The following is a 16,410-nucleotide window of genomic DNA, read 5'->3' on the forward strand; positions in this document are numbered from 1 at the left end:
ATCTCCCTCTAGAAATTCGTTCAAGAAAACGTATGATCTTATAAAAAAGGGTAAATTGTAGCAATGATCCATCAATTAAAAATCTATTACCATTGGTCTCTCAACTCATTAAAATCCATTACCAATGGTCCCTCAACTTTAATCCATTACAATTGGCTTTCCAGCATAACTCATTTTGACAAATTCTGACGAAGTTGATGAAAATGACCATAGCTACACATTTTGATGGGTTGCAAGGCCAATGGTAATGGATTTTTAGTTGAGGGATCGTTGTTACAACTTACTTTATAAAAAATCAAAAACTAGTTTAAGAGATTGATAAACTTGCCCTAGCATCAAGATTCAAAGAACAGAATTCATGACCCGATAAAACCAGATAAAACTATCAATGTAACTAATTTCCATCTAACGAAGACTCTAAACCAAAACAAGAAAGGTAAAATTTAAGCTAAAAAGACCAAACTTCTTATGAGCAAAAGCAACCTCTCTTTTTTCCCCTTCAATTGGGAGGACCTAATCGAGAATTCGCCCGAGTTTTGATGAGCACTACAGACTAGAGTTTTAAACCTACGACTGTTATTGGAGGTTTGCAGATAACAACGGTAGGAAAATTCTGTGTCTCCCGTCATAGGCATCTATGATCTCCTTCGCATGATGAATGTACAGATACCTGGTGGTTTTTCATTTCTTGTTATGTTCAGAAGTAATACTCAATTTCAAATGGATGTTGCGTCGTTCTGTCCTTCCGATGTTAGTTTCCTGTCGCCTGCCATCAGAACAGCAAGAGACGATTGATCAGATTTGTTTCTCAACACATTGTTTTGGCATAACTCGTTATAGTAAGCATAAGCATCTGCGTACAATGCTGATGAGCCCGTAGCAAGGCAAATAAGTAGAAAAATACTCGTTACATTCCTACCTTGGTTTAGCGATGAAGCAGCAGCGGAATTAGCAACGGCAGACAAACTTTCCTTTGTAACTGCAGAGTTGAAATTTGGTGCATCAGCCGGCTTATGAGTCCTGTTGTCTCCCGCAACTTCAGAGGTCGAGTTTGGAGCATTATTGGTCTGATTTTTGCCCAGATTCAAAGGAACCTCTGACTGCTCGGGGTTTCCAGTAACCTGCAGAAGAGTCCAGGGTTTAGGTGCAACCCAATATATATTCCACAACAGATAACATTCAGTGTGCACAGGACAAACATAACAAATTTCTGCCCCTCTATCTGTTCAAGACAAGGGAAAGAAAAATCAGACCTTATGCAAGTGAGAAGCGGCCGAATATGCTTGATGGTTTGAAATGGAACCTGCAGCAGCTTCTGTATGCTCATGTGATACGGGCGCCTTTCCATGAACATTATCCATCAGATCTCCTCTAGAAGTTTTTGACTTGCTGCTGTAATCACCATTTGAGATCAAACCACCAGCTTCACCGGCAGTCCGCTTCCTGATAAGGGATTCACACGATCAAAGTTGAATCAAAATATTCAAATATATTAGTAATATATCTCAACAAAACACACACACACACACACACACACACATATAGACACCATATTCTTACCTGCTGGAATTAGGAATATCAATGTTAAACCCGGGCCGGTTTGGAAAAACTATACCACGAAGAAGCTTTCCATCAATAACAGTTTCAATTGCGTATCCATCAGCAAGTTTGTCAGTAACCTTTGCAACAAATGCCTTCTTCTCCGAAGAAAGCTGGGATTGATTCAAAGGGATATTCTGCCTGCCTGCAGTTATAGCACAAGATCATTCATGAATGACATCAAAATCCCTCCTCAAGTACATATTCAACCAGTGATTTTTTTTTCGATTATATTATTTTTCATTTTCTTTGAATAGATAACAAATAAAAGTTGCAAGTAGGGAACGGAAGTTTCAGTTACCCAGTGAGTTGAATGCAAACAGTCATAGCAAGGCCAAAACACAAAATGCAAATGGAGGTACATAGACATCGCAGCAAGTTAAACATAAAGCAGTATAGGTACAACGCTTCCCTTCAAGGAAGTATCTAAAAAAAAGTCAAGATTGGCCATCAGAAGTCAAGATTGGCCATCAGAGACTGTTAATCATATTGACAAGAGTTTAAAACGAAGAACCAAACGGTAGTCCTGTCCATCAGCAAATAATTTGAGCAAATAGTTGTGCTGCATCATTCACTGCGTCACAACTTGTGTTTGCAGAATCCAACAGCTGACTCTACCTCAGAACTTCGGTGCTTCACTCATAAAGAGATTGAATAGACAAGAAAACAAGGGACCTATGGCAAGCTCTCCGCCAAACATTTGAGGAAAAATAAGTCTAGGGCGAACACCACTTTGGCCATGGTTGGTAACAGTCAAACTAACACCATTAGATTGCAAGTATAAATGTATATAACACTATAATAACCTAACTTCTCATTTCCCTGTCCATTGAGAAAGAACCCTTGTTCTCTTCTCGGCTAAGAACCTAGATCATAGAACAGTAGACACCGAACCCTTCTTTGGTCCTTTAAAATGGTTAAGGGTCCGTTTTGGGTGAGGAATTTGGTGGCTCCAAGGGATTGGCAAGGATGGGAGCAGGACACGAATGTGTTTGTGCATGTTAGCCATTTGAAAAAACAATAAAAAATGAAGTCGTCTGAAAAAAAAAAAAGAGAAGAAGATAAATATATAAAAACAAAAACAAACATGATTCATTCTAATTTATTACATAACACGAAAACCACAGCAACTATTAGAATTGTACGAGTGGAGATCTAATTATCTGATTTTTCTCAGAAACCAAACAACAGCCACCAGGCTTGGAAATCCCAAATTCATCGAATTGGAGATTAGGCTCAGCTTAGTCGACAACGAATCAGATCTGAGCTTATGCTTCTGAGAAGTGGAAGCGCGGCCATCAGACCAGATGGCCTTGACCAAACCATTTCATCCAAACCAAGAGAGGGAGGGAGAGAGAGAGAGAGAGAGAGGGAGAAAGAGAGATACAGATGGGATGGAATGGGAATTGCACACGTGCAAGATTCGGCTCCAGCTTCGGCTTCAGATCTGGATACTGCTCCGGCTCCAACTTTGGCTTCAGCTCCGGATGCTGCTCCGGCTCTAGCTTCGGCTTCATCTCTGGATACTGCTCCTGCTCCAGCTTCAGCTTCAGCCCCGGATACTGCTCCTGCTCCAGCTTCGGCTTCAGCTCCAGATCCAGCTCCGGCTTTGGCTTCAGCCTTGGATTTTTTGTGCGCGTCGTCATCTGCTCAAGAGCTCGGTCTAGAGAGAGAGAGAGAGAGACAGACAGAGAGAGAGACAGAGAGAGGCGACGACGCAATCTCACCTATTTATGGTTGAGATTAGGGTTAATCCATTGAGTTAATTCCCGGTTTGAAGCCCACACTTTGGCCCCGGGTTTTTCAAGATCTTTTAAAATTTACCCAAACAGCGTATTCAGGAATCCGGATTTTCCCAATGTCATCCCCTTGTCAAAAATCCCCTTCTAAACCCTCACCCAAATGCACCCTAAACGACTAAACGTTTAGCTGGTTCAGTGCAACAGCGCAGCAACCTTATCCAACAGCTGCCAAGCGCAACTTTCATTTGCATGATAAATTTAATGAAACCAGTCATTGTGATAAACTTAACATATACACACACGTATGCTAATGAAACCAAAACACATAAAACTGATAGCACTCGTGAAATCTGTTTTCATGGAGTAAGAAACTCGAAAGTGACACAAAGAAAAAAGAAAAGAGAGAACTTCCTAGGGTCAGACAGCTTTCCCTGCCTCTAAATAACTTCGGAGTATGCAAATTCGGCAAAAATAAGAAAACAATAGGGCACATTTCAGACATCTCATTCTGATTCCTACAGGAAATATGTACATTTGATGCATAATAAATAAATGAGTTAATGAAAACAGGACACTTTATCTTAGTAAGTATCACTTACATGGTTGGGCATAAAATGAAACTGGCATGGGTTGGCTCGTATCAGCACTAGTTCCAACCAGAACAAGGGCTCTGTCATGAACAGAGGCGAGATTTTGCTCTTGGCACTTTAGCTTCAATTTCTTCCTCAGCGATAATTTCTCTAGCTTACTTTCATTCTCCCTGGCAAGCCCTAAAATTAGAGATTATATCAGGCCAGTAAGACTCCATACACATAAAATTTTACACTAATAAGATAACATAGATAATTCGGCGAGGGGGAATGAAAAGATGATACTTAACCTGTGTGTAGGTAAAACATGTCGTCCAGTGCCTCAAGACCTTTACTGCAACCACCAATAAATACAAGAACACCTCCCTTGACAGGATCCAAACAGTCCCCAGCAACAGAAAATCTAGCAGACGGTCCATCACCAGCAGTTAGCACCTTGGTCCATACACCAGTGTCTGCACCACAGTTAAGATAGAGTGGGTATCTAAGGATACAATTTCGCAAAAATTAGGGCAAGGGAAAGAGTGTAAAGTACATGTGACCGAAGGTGGATAGACAGGAAGGTTCAGAAGCTTCAAACAATCCATAAAAGTAAGTAGCCAAAGGTGAATGTTTTAGAGAATTTCTTGAAACTTACCAACATCAAGCATGTAGAGGTCATTGTATAGATTTTGGGCGTCTGTGAATCCCCCAAAAACAAATAAGTTATTCCCAAAAGCAACAGTACAATGACCCCCTCGGGGTGGCATAAACTGGCCAGTAGTTTTCAGCTCCCTCCAAATTAGAGTATCTAATGAAGTACCATAATACAAGAATTACAGAAGGTACATGTCATATACAATATCCAAGAGCTAGGTACTAGTAGTATCTAAATTACGTAAAACGTTAAATAAACTTGCAATTGGGTAAAAAATTTCAGAAAATAATGGTACCTACCTGTATCAAGTATATGGACATCAGACAAATAGTAATCGTGCCCATCTTCACCACCAATCACAATTAGTTTGTTCTTCCAAGATGAACAAGTATGGCTATCACGCCGAGATGGTGGGTTGCCTGATGTCATAGCACGTTTCCATACAAACGTCTCTACAAGATAGGATGAGAAAAGGGATTAAACTTGTCTTCCGTGCTATATGTATCGATCAGTAACATAGTTAAGTCGAATGTTCAGGTTCTAGATAAATGTAGATCATGAAGGCAATTAAAAACTGAATGCGATGTCCTACACCTAGAACACTCCCTCTCTTCTTCCTCCCCTAGGTTGTAAAAAGAACAAGGTGACAGAGATGACCCTGTGCAATCCTACAAACTCACAGCACAACAAGAGCAAGAGGACAGAGACAAAATTCTTATATGACTTTACTGAACACCACACCACCAACTTCATGACGTAAGAAGGTCCACACCAAAAGACAGATATATCAACAACAAAGCCTTTTCCCACTAAGTGGGGTCGGCTATAAAAGACAGATATATCAAATAAGTAAATTCATAAGATCAATGCGAGTGGTACCATGCAAATGCAGAATCATTATTTTTAACAACAAAAATGTTAGCAAGAGGCACATAATATTTATAGACTTTACTGAAGAGCATGCCAACAACTTCATTCCCAAAGAAGTCCCACATGCTATCCAAAAACCTAGGCTAAAGTGAGATATATCAAGTAAATTCATTGTGATGTAAATGCACAATTACTATCAGAAAAAAGTGTGATGAAAGTAAATCAAACCAATCCTCACCCAAGTGATTAATGAACAAACCTTACAAGGAAACCTACCTGTATTCAAAATGTAAAGATCATTGAAATACACTTCATTGTCGTTACTAGCAGATTTTCCACAGCCACCAAATATAAATAGCCGTTTCCCAACAAGGGCAGCACTATGACCCTCCCGTGCCTCTGGTGCTTCACCTCTTAAACTTGGAGATATCCATGTATGTAAAGCTACACGAGCATTAAGAACATAAGTGGGAAGTGGTACGCACAGTTCAGAAATCAATAATAAGGAATTTGATGAGCCTTAAAAGGTGGTGGTGTCAATAAATGTTGAGAATTGAGTATATCTGGTCACGTAGTTCCAAACCAAGCCCTAAATGGTAACAGTGTAGTAAATGTTGAAAATTGAGTAAATCTGGTTTCAACTCTTCGATATACCAATCCAAAGTGGATAGGAAAATAAGTTAATTGCCACCCCGGACTTAGAATCACTGATTTAATTATTTATTCCGAAAAGGAATCATCTGATTGAATTACTTGACCCAAAATAACGTATAGAAGCATGAGCATGCTACGTAGTCAAGAAAAGATATCAAAGCTAGGGAAATAGCAAAAATATAAGAGAGAAAGCCACTCACAGGTGTCTAATATATGCAAATCCCTGAGAGGATTCATCCCATCCGTACCCCCAAAGACGAAGAGATTATCACCAACAGTGGTGCAGCTGTGGCTGTCCCTTGGAGTTGGCGGGGTGCCTTTAATCGCTGGCTGGCTCCATGAATGCGTAGCTGCAGTCAGCAGAGTAAGAGTATTAACAATAACAATCTCTATATAAAATGCAACAACACATAGGAAAATGCAGAGTGCTAGTTGTTAACACCAACATGAAAATTTGAAACCAAAGTTAAAGAAATTATGTAGCACTATTCGAAATTTTTAACCAATAAAACCCCTAAAAATCAAAATTCAGCAGAATAATCCCATGAAGCATTTACTCAATAATTCTGGCAGAAAATTAACCCATCGCAGCATTTGATTCCAATTTTCTAAAGAAGATTATTCCTACCAAAATTACCAAATTAAACCCAACAAAAACCCTAATTACAAGCCAACTAAACACCCCTTAAACATTAATTAACGTGGTTAACTACATAAAGATTCAAGCTTTTTTCCCAGAAAAATCACAAGTAACCAAATTTACACAAACCCACATGCAAAAAACGATAAAGGTACAAATTAAACGAATAATCTGGGTAAATTTTTAGCATTTGGGGAAGACCCACCAGTGTCAAAGACGTGAACTTCGTTGGTCTGACAGTTATCTCTGCCATAGCCACCGAATACATACAGCATCCGCCCTTCCTTGATTGCATTGCATGTATGGCCCCACCGCTTCCCGGGCCCAGACACCTCGCCCACTGCCACTCCTCCTCCTTCTTGTTCTTGTTGTTGCAGGTGAGCTTGTTTGGGCTGCAGCTGCACCCTTTCCCACTTCATTGTGTTTTCTGGGTAAACAATTGGGTAGAGACGCCCAGTTGGGTTAGAAAAATGGGGAAGCAGTGAAATATGCTGAATTACACAGAATAATTTTATTTTATTTTATTTTTTTATAATTAGGATTTTTGTGTTCTGAGATTGAGCTGATTTTATTTTTTCTAGTTAATGCAAATAAGGACATTGAAATTGAATAAATAAAATTAAGAGATAGGAAATATTTTTTTGGGAAATGAGAGAAAATGCGTTTAAGTAGGTGTATTTGAAGCCACGTATTAACGTTTAGTTAGTATTTTTATTCAATTGTAAGTGTAAGATCTTAAATTTGATATTCGTTAAAAGTGAATTTGAACTATATTATTACTAATACATTGTGAGACTACTTCCCTTTTAGTGTAAAAAATATCGATTGTTAAAAAAAAAAAATAGGTGCATGTGGAGAAGTGATTTTTACATACATTTTCTAGGAAATTGATTTATTTAAAAAATGTGTTTAGGTGATTAAGAAATTAAAATAAGTGTGTAGAAACTGTTTTTTATTTAAAATTGAAAAAATAAATTATAAGTACTACACTAAGGCTTCGTTTGGATGTATTTTCAAAATGATTGAAAAAACGCTTTTAAAAAAAATGTTTTTGGGTTTCAAAAGCACTTGAAGTGCTTTCTACAAGAAGCACCGGTTATGTGCTTCTTTAAGTGCTTTTCCAGGATTTGCTTACATTTTATTAAGAATTGGTTTCAAAAATATTTTCACCAAAAGCGTTTTCAATCCTTTTAAAAGCACATCTAAACAAGCTCTAAAACATTAACAAAATTTGCTTTCTTATATCATAAAAAAAGAAAGTTTGTAATTTGCTTTCAAATTTATAAAAATAACTTTTTGTTATCTTTTACATAAATTACAACGTGATTTAATCAACAAAAGAATAATTACCTCTAAATTAGACCTGTAAACGGGTCGAGTTTATTGGGTTTGAGTCAGGTTCAACCTGACCCGTTAAGTTAACGGGTCATCCGAACCCAACTCCTTAAGCTAATGGGTCACTCGAACCCGATCTGTTAAGCTAACGAGTCACCCGTTAACAACTATTATTATTATTTTTTTGCATAGAGTTTATATTTTGTTGTTAAGACTTTACTGAAATTATTAAAACATCCTCAGCTAACAGATGTTAACAGGTGCTAACGGGTCTAACATTTTGATCCAAAGTAACCCGTTATTTAACCGGTTGTTAACGGGTTCACCCGTTAACGATCCGACCCGTTAAGCATCCATCCAAATACTAATATTAACGGGTCAGATTGAATTAACGGGTCAGGTCCAAAATGCCAGGACTACTCTAAATGGATACAAATTACTTTATTCATGAATAAAATTTAGTTATATGATGACACGTTACATGTCCTCACTGCGATTGTGTTTGTTACATTTGGACTTGAACTTCAGCATCATCGTTAGAATGTTACATCAATTACGAGGAAAACTAATAAAAATAATTAAAAATTTTAAGTTTTAACGATAACGACAAAATAAAAAGTAAAATGAATAGTATCAGGATTGATTTTTTAGTGTAAAAATATAATTTTTCGTTAAAATGAACAGTATCATGAACTTTTTGTTAAAATCCCTTAAATTATGATGTCTTTTCATAAAAATATATAGTACACAACAAACCTTTGAGTGCAAGAAACTCAATTCATATATAAAAATCTGTAGCCTTTTCGCGGTCTAACACGGATATAAATAGTGTGTTTTTAACTTAGTGCGCTCATGCTAATACACGTCCAAACATCTTTTTCCTATCGTGAATATTTTGTTATATTTATTGCCATTGAAATTGTGATTCGATTTCTTTGGCAATAGGGTATTGTATTCTGAATTATATAATTTATTGGAAGGGAGACTCGAACTCGAATACAAACGAACAAGTCCCTTTTTTTTTTCTGGAATTTTAACGTTTTGGTACTGTTCAGTTTTAACGAAAAATCATATTTTTACATTTCCTAGTACCATTCACTATACCTTTATTTGTCATTTTTCATTAAAACTAAAAAACTTTTGAACTTTTCATTAGTTTTTTTTTTTTTTTTTAAAGTTGTTATACAAATTTTAAGATACTAAAATTTGGAATGTAGGGTTTAATTAAACTGTTGATAATTTTATCCGAGTGCGAAATAATGAGAGGATACAAGATAAATAACTTAAGAACTTGTTGTTTTGTATCTTTATTTATATATCAATACCAATCAATAAAAAATAAGGGAGTTTTTTTTATAAAATAAATTAAATTAGGTAGTTTAAAATCGCTTTTTAAATGAAAAATTAAATTAGGTAAATAATATCGTTTGTTAAAAAAAAAAAAACACATTTTCCACAAGAAAGACCCTAAAATATGATGGGAGAAGTAGTAAGGTTCAGGAAATAATGTGAAGTCTGTCTCAATGGATGATTAGGTAAATTTTAAACCATTCACTACACGTTGGGCTACCTTAAGTTTCCCAGCCAGAACATCTACAACTCGTTGTCCAACTAATGCGCAGAGCCGTCAACAAAACTCAGAAACGCCCCTTCCGAAGCCGTGCCCACGCTATGGCTGCAACCGCAGCACCCCCCAAGTGTGCAGCTCCTGAGATATGTCTGTCTCCCTGCCATAAGAGCATAATGCTACCACTAAATGTACTCTGAAACAACGAATGACAATGGCATTCGTTTGATGATAACCGTGACTCTCAACTCCTACTCCGTTCCATGGCACGAATGCACCACAAACACACACACACACACAGAGAAAGGAAAGTGACACCAGGGAGATAACCAACGTACCTCTATTATCCTCAAGACGTCTTTCCCAATTAGAAAGATACCCTGAAATGGAAAAGGAGAGGTTAAGTTTTCAAGGATTTGCTGAACAGCCTCGACCAATCACACAACAATAACGAAGCAAACTTACCAGCAGGATGGCAGGAACTGGTATGATGAATTCTAAGTAGAGTGTTGCTTTTGGGAAGAGAAATATATCGAGCAACATGATAGCATTAACAGCTCCGCTTGCCCCCTGGATGTCACAAACAGACACAATAGTGAAATGAATGTAATGTTCACTGAATGTTCTTTTTCGGAGTATAACAAGTAATACGAAGCAATGTATACCAACAATCTGTGAAAAATGAAACTTAGCTTTATGCATGGGAAATAATGATAGATAAAAACAAGCCAGGGGGAGGAGAAGAAAGGGAAACTCAAAGCTCATCCACAGAATTAATATCCCATTCCTATTGCCATGAAAACGCTTAATGGGATGGCCGGCATGGCATGATGCTAAACTATGGCACCATACGATAGTCTCATCTTTCACAATTTAGTTTCTTTGGTAATTTTTCTTTCTCTAGGCAGTTGTTCAAATTTCTTGGGGAAATTATACTCTAGGCCAGTATCCTGGTCTGTTCAGAAATGTAAAAACCACGGCAGCTAAAGAGTTTCTGAAAGCATACCAGTCCTGGTATCTTTGCCGCCTCCGTGTTCCAAGGCTTTCGGCCCTGCAAAGAGCAGATTGTGATGAGATACTCAAGAGCTAATACTGTACAATCACAAAACCATCCAGGAGTTCCCATACATTTTAAGAGTTCAGTAAGCAAATTAGAAGCATTATCTTCTGTGAACAAGTTGTTCTGTTGATTATCATTTGAGCAAAGCAATAAACTATAGCTTTGCTCAAATGAGTATTATTAGTTTGAGTATAATTTCACCTGCGATGATGAGGCCAGGAAGGCTTTGTGGACCAAGAAAAAGACTGAGCCACCAACTGCCCCGGCTAGATACAACTTCAGCAAAAACTCAGGCCCAAAAACTCTTCCAATCTGGTTAGTGCACCAAAAGCAGACAAAGATGATAAAAACAGATTGAACATAACCCTTCATGGTTATCAAAATTTAACAACTCAAGCAAGCTTAGCTGTACGGTAACGATTGTATTGAAATTTCGATCATAAAAAGGCTTACATTCATCCCAAAAAAATATAGTCCGATCATGTTAGAAAAGATATGCCCAGCATCAATATGACTGAATGCAGAAGTTATCAACGTGTGCAGCCGTCCACTTGCAAAATTGTGTAATGAAATCTGGTTAGAGAAAGAGCAAATTAACAAGTTAGGAAATTGAAGTGAAAAACATTCTGTCATCAAACTAGAGTACTAGCAGCTGTAAAGAGTTTGTCCTTCAACGTTTTATTTCCTTAATCTTTCCTTAAGTTTAGGATTTCTTCTCACTTTTAAGAGAGTGCACACGAAGAGGTGTCGGAACTCAGGAAATACAGCCATATGACAAGTTGACGACATTTAGTTAACTTCAAATTTAGAATGACTCACGGTAAAATTATTCATCATGAAGCTACGATCTGCAATCCTCCATAAAAGAAAAACAGCAACATTTGCTAGAATCAATCCCAAAACCACTTCATTATTCGATAACCTCCCGAACCACGACCTCCTACAAAGATGAGAAAATAAGTTACTGACAGATTAACACTACGATGGCAACTGCATATGGTCAAGGTTTGTTATGAATGAGCAAGGTTCTACACTCTATCGCAGTGCAGTCTAGTAGAACTTTTTAAATAATCAATAAAGTATTCGGATGTCCAAATAATCTTCTAGATAGAAACTATGAGTAGAGACTTCACCATCCCAAAAGGTCAAATACTTGGTTGATTTCATATGTTTTCTTCAATAATAAGGTGACAAAATTTTTGAAACATAACTTATTTTATAGCATAACTCGAAGAAACACACTGAATCAGAAAGTGAATTTAAAATCTGCTCAATTCTGAGTGGAGAAAATCACCACAAATGTCCAAAATTAGTCTCTTTAAACTCACAAACACACTTTGTTACATTTAAATTAAGGGAGTTTTAACGAAACACTCCCATTACTGTTCACTTTTAATGAAAACCACATTTTTACCTTTTTCCTAATACTATTCCTTACACCTTTATTTGTCATTTTTCATTAAAATTACATTTTTTTTAGACTTTTCGTTAGTTTTTCTTTAAATGAACCCAAATAGGAGGCCGGGTTCGAATCTCCTCCCCGTAGACTAGAGTAATTCTAATACCGCCTAGTAAACAGTAAAAGCAATGCACATATTTTTTTCATTTCCTAACAGTAAACTGCGTTACATATGTTTTCTCACAGTGCAGTCTCATCAATCAACTTTCAAGAATGGCAAAAGCAAACGTTTCCAGTAAAAAATGCAGGAGCTTTTGTGATGAACAAGAAGCAAGCAATGGCATGCAGCACATAAAAAGTAATATTTGTACGGCCAACCAATCACGAATCGATACGTGTCGTCCTTCTCTGTTACCAGCCACATTACTCTTTTTTTCACTGGTCAAATCAACCGTGAAAATATGAAATCAAAAGCCAACAAGAAATCCCAAATCAACCCAAAGAACCCTAGCTGAATCACATACAATTTCACACACTCTAACAGAAATTTCACAATAATGCAAAATAAAAAAAAATAAAAAAAGTTAATGCAGATTAAACGTTACCATGGACTCCGATGAGAAGTGATCTGGTTGAACTTAAAGCTCCGTTTGGGAAGTTGGGCTCTGAGGAATCCGACTCTGCAGTCCGAAAGGCTTTTGCTTGAAGCTCTCAGAAGGGTATTCGAGAAACCCAGAAAGGATTGGTTTCTGAGTGATGGGTTGGAGACAAACCCAAGAATTTTTTGCGCGAGAGTGTGCTGCGACCGCCATGGATGAGGGTGGTGGCGAAGCGGGAGTGCAGGAAAGGAGCTGAAGAAGTGGTTTAGGTTCTGGGTTATGGGCGGTTTGGCGAGAGAAAACGTTTTGTGACATTGGGAGTGGAAGATTGGGGAGGTGGTGGCGGTGGATGTGACGGAGGTTGGGAGGTTTCTGGGGAGGTTTGAGGAGGCTAGTTTCAGAGAAAGGAACCTCTGCATTTTTTGAGGCTTTGATGGAAGGCGCTCTTCGGTGGGTATTGGGAAGTTCCTTGCTTATGGAACAGGGCACCCTCCGAGTCCCTAAGTTCTGTCTTGTAATATTAGCAATAATGTTGGTTTAAATTCATTTTAATGAAAATCAAACATAAGATCTCTTACTTACTAATGAAGAGAAATATCACTAGATCGTAGTACTAAGTGTCATAAAATTTGCAAATTTAAATGTGAGAGGAGAGAAAGAAGCTAACTTGGGATTGGGAGTGACCAAATTACGGTATTACCCCAGTTGATCCACTCATGATTTTCTCATGTTGAACACAATTTTTGGTCAATCTATTTTATTACGTGATATGTTCGACTCTGTCATACTTTATAAAGTTTATCAACATTAATTGATGATGTTATTAACATTAAATGATGAGGTGAATAAATACTAAAGTTGGTTTTCACTAATCGACTTCTTTGGAGTTCTAATCCCCAAATTGACCCATTTTAGCCTAGTTGCACTAACTAAATGACATCAAGTTGGAGGTTAAAATTTTCATGGATAACTTAAGAGTTAAAACATGTTTAATATTTGTCTGTATCATCACTGAACGCTAATGAAACTAATAAATGTCTAGCTTTAAATTTTTTAAATAATTATTTAAAATGTTTTAAGAAGTTAACCAATTATAAATCACTTTTAAAAATTGAGTAATCGAATATTTTAACCATTAAGTTCTTATTTAAAACTATAAAAATTAAAATTGAATGGTTAAAACATCCGATGAGTCCGGACCATACCACCCAAGAATTTTTGATAACTTGTGACATTGTATCCGGCACTTATTCAGTTATTCATGTAGTTTTGCGTTCGACAAGCTCCAAAACCAGAATTGTGAAATGGCCATTAGGGTTCTAACGAGAACCACAGTTACACGCTTCACAAGCATTTTAACCGCCAAGCAAATCCCAAATTTCCCAAACCAAAAGTCCCAATCTTTTTCCACAAACCCAGCAAAACCCAGATTTACCCACCAATCCCAGTACCGGAAACAGATTTCCCTCGCCACTCTGCTCCAAAGGTACGGCTTCCCATCTTCTCTGCTCCACAATTTCCTCTCAAAGCATCAATTTTTATTGAATTCCAACTTACAGGAATTAGAGAAGTCTCTGGCTATACTTTTATCCTTCAAAATCCCTCAGAAATCCCTTGTTTCTTTGATTTGTGACTGCCCTGGGGTTTTGGATTTTCAGTTTCTGAAGAAATGGGAAAAGGGTTTTTCAAATTTGGGGATTTTGAGTGCTTCCCCATTGATGGTTAGGAGTGTTTTGGAACAATCTAAGAGGTTTCAGATTGACCCAGATGGGGTTTTTAGGAGTGTGGAGGTTTTGAGGGGTTTAGGGTTTATGGATGGCACGGTTATTAAGGTTTTAGAGGGGTTTCCAGGAGTGATTTTGATGAATGGGAGGGAGATTCAACGGAGAATCGAATTCTTGGAGGGAATTGGAATTTTGAGGGATGAAATTAATTGGGTTCTAAAATATTTTCCTGGGGTTATAGGATTTGGGGTTGAAGATAGGCTGAAGCCATTGCTGTGTGAGTTTAAAGGTTTCGGTTTTAGCGAGGATGTGATTAGGACAGAGATAATGAAAGAGCCGCGAATTCTTGGCATGGAATTGGGCGAATTTTCGCAGTGTGTGGAATTCTTGAGGACTTTGAAGTGTAGGGTACCAATCAAGGAGAAGATTTTCAGTGAGGGAGAATTTAGAGCTGGGTTTGAAGTGAAGTTGAGAGTTGACTGCTTGTGCGGATACGGGTTGATTCGTAGAGAGGCTTTTGAGGTGTTGTGGAAGGAACCGAGGTCAATTATATTTAAGGTGGGGGAAATTGAGAGGAAGATTGAGTTTTTAATACAAAGGATGAAATTCAGTACCCGTTGTTTGGTTGAAGTTCCACAGTATTTGGGTGTGAATTTTGAGAAGCAGATCATTCCTCGGTACAATGTGATCGAGTATTTGAGATCTAAAGGCGGGCTTGGTTATGAGGTGGGGTTAAGGGGTTTGATCAGGCCTAGCAGGCTTAGATTCTATAACCTGTACGTCAAGCCATATCCGGACTGTGAAAAAATGTTTGGGAGATTTTCAGGAGATGTTAAAGTTCAAAGCCGACATCCTGCTGGACTATGGAAGCTTTTCAAGCCACAAAAGTATCCAGAATCCAAGGAAGATGTGACGAACACAAAGCTATTTATGAAATCTCTGGGTTAGAGTTGCACCGTTTTTGAGCCATTTGTACTCTGAATGCATGGAAAAATGGTTGGTGGCATGAAGTTATTTGGTGCATGGTAGACATAGTCATGGTATAAACTCGACTTTTGGCACTTTGCCTTTTACGCTGCCTGCAGAAAGTTTTAAGAAAGCTTAAAGATTTGCATTGCTAACGGAGTTGGCAGTGTCCATCCATTGTACTCCATTCTTTATTGAATTGAAGAAAAGTGGCAGTGATTTTTACATATGCCGGGAGTTGGATGAACGAACGATTGCAATATCTTTGGCAGAAAGATTATACAACGTAAAAGTGAACTTAAGGGCCAGGGATTCCTTTGGATCCTGTTTGTTGTGGAACCTAGAATCGATGCCTGTCTACCCTCTGCTTCTTCTTTAAGTGTATCTCGTGTTCTGATATCTGCTTGTTGCAAATAACTTCGAGTCAGCATGGACTTCTCTGATTCCTATTGATTGCATTACCTCGTCATCATTCATCTGCGACTTATTTTACGCTCTTACTTATCATGTGTTCTGCATTCAAGGCGATACAGAATGAAGAAGCTGGTTCAGACAACAAATTGAATGTTCATTTATACAAGCAGCAGATTGATCACTTATACAAGCTCAATCAACACTATTGGATTTGGCTACCGTGGTTGGCTTCCGGAGGTCCACGAATCTTGAGGGGATATCGGGAAGACAACTTGTGCAACAACTTTGATGTTCAGTGTAAAACACGTCTTGAAAACCTTGCTTCGGGCGAGGACTGCAAATGGGGGGTTCAAGGGAAATGAACAAAACAACATCAAGGACAAGCAGATGTTCAGAGCTTGCCGATGGAATGGTTGAATCGGCTATTGTTTCCGCGGATTCATTTCTTCCGCAGATGGATACTGATCGTGTATGGAATATCTTGTATTAATTTCTGCTTCGAAACTATTACACATTTTGCATTTGTACTTACGGAAAATGTAGGCTTGTTTGAAAGTGCTTTTAAAATTACAGAAAGCACATTTAGAGTAAATATTTTTGAGTTCGAATTTCAA

General features: G+C 37.8%; 3 protein-coding genes across 5 annotated transcripts; 1 reads left to right on the forward strand and 2 right to left on the reverse strand.

Annotated features, from left to right (window-relative positions):
* Window positions 1–303: 303 nt before the first annotated feature.
* Window positions 304–7,229, reverse strand: LOC103455566 (uncharacterized). Its single transcript, XM_017322562.3, has 11 exons — window positions 6,938–7,229; window positions 6,293–6,442; window positions 5,715–5,882; window positions 4,868–5,020; window positions 4,569–4,721; window positions 4,222–4,386; window positions 3,941–4,111; window positions 1,561–1,744; window positions 1,254–1,443; window positions 920–1,121; window positions 304–766 (listed from the first exon to the last, which is right to left on the reverse strand). Exons 1-11 carry the CDS (start codon window positions 7,149–7,151, stop codon window positions 717–719), a joined length of 1,800 nt encoding a protein of 599 aa, XP_017178051.2. The 5' UTR covers window positions 7,152–7,229; the 3' UTR covers window positions 304–716.
* A 2,342-nt stretch (window positions 7,230–9,571) lies between these two features.
* On the reverse strand, window positions 9,572–13,216 carry LOC103455442 (RHOMBOID-like protein 12, mitochondrial). Of its 2 annotated transcripts, none has more exons than XM_008395026.4 (8): window positions 12,699–13,216; window positions 11,514–11,634; window positions 11,148–11,267; window positions 10,896–11,006; window positions 10,641–10,685; window positions 10,100–10,204; window positions 9,973–10,014; window positions 9,572–9,794 (listed from the first exon to the last, which is right to left on the reverse strand). In XM_008395026.4, the coding sequence occupies exons 1-8, from the start codon at window positions 13,109–13,111 to the stop codon at window positions 9,705–9,707; spliced, it is 1,047 nt and encodes a 348-aa protein (XP_008393248.1). In that variant the 5' UTR covers window positions 13,112–13,216; the 3' UTR covers window positions 9,572–9,704. The 2 variants fall into 2 exon arrangements, with proteins under 2 accessions (XP_008393248.1, XP_070667716.1); XM_070811615.1 differs by having other exon boundaries at window positions 9,572–9,830; window positions 12,699–13,213.
* A 665-nt stretch (window positions 13,217–13,881) lies between these two features.
* On the forward strand, window positions 13,882–16,410 carry LOC103415299 (transcription termination factor MTERF15, mitochondrial). Of its 2 annotated transcripts, XR_011575246.1 has the most exons (2): window positions 13,882–15,456; window positions 15,907–16,041. XR_011575246.1 is itself a non-coding variant. In XM_008353643.4 (1 exon), exon 1 carries the CDS (start codon window positions 13,997–13,999, stop codon window positions 15,362–15,364), a length of 1,368 nt encoding a protein of 455 aa, XP_008351865.2. In that variant the 5' UTR covers window positions 13,882–13,996; the 3' UTR covers window positions 15,365–16,410. The 2 variants fall into 2 exon arrangements, 1 of the variants encoding a protein (XP_008351865.2); XM_008353643.4 differs by having other exon boundaries at window positions 13,882–16,410.

The sequence above is a fragment of the Malus domestica genome, chromosome 14 (genome assembly GCF_042453785.1).
Source record: "Malus domestica chromosome 14, GDT2T_hap1".
NCBI lineage: Eukaryota > Viridiplantae > Streptophyta > Magnoliopsida > Rosales > Rosaceae > Malus > Malus domestica.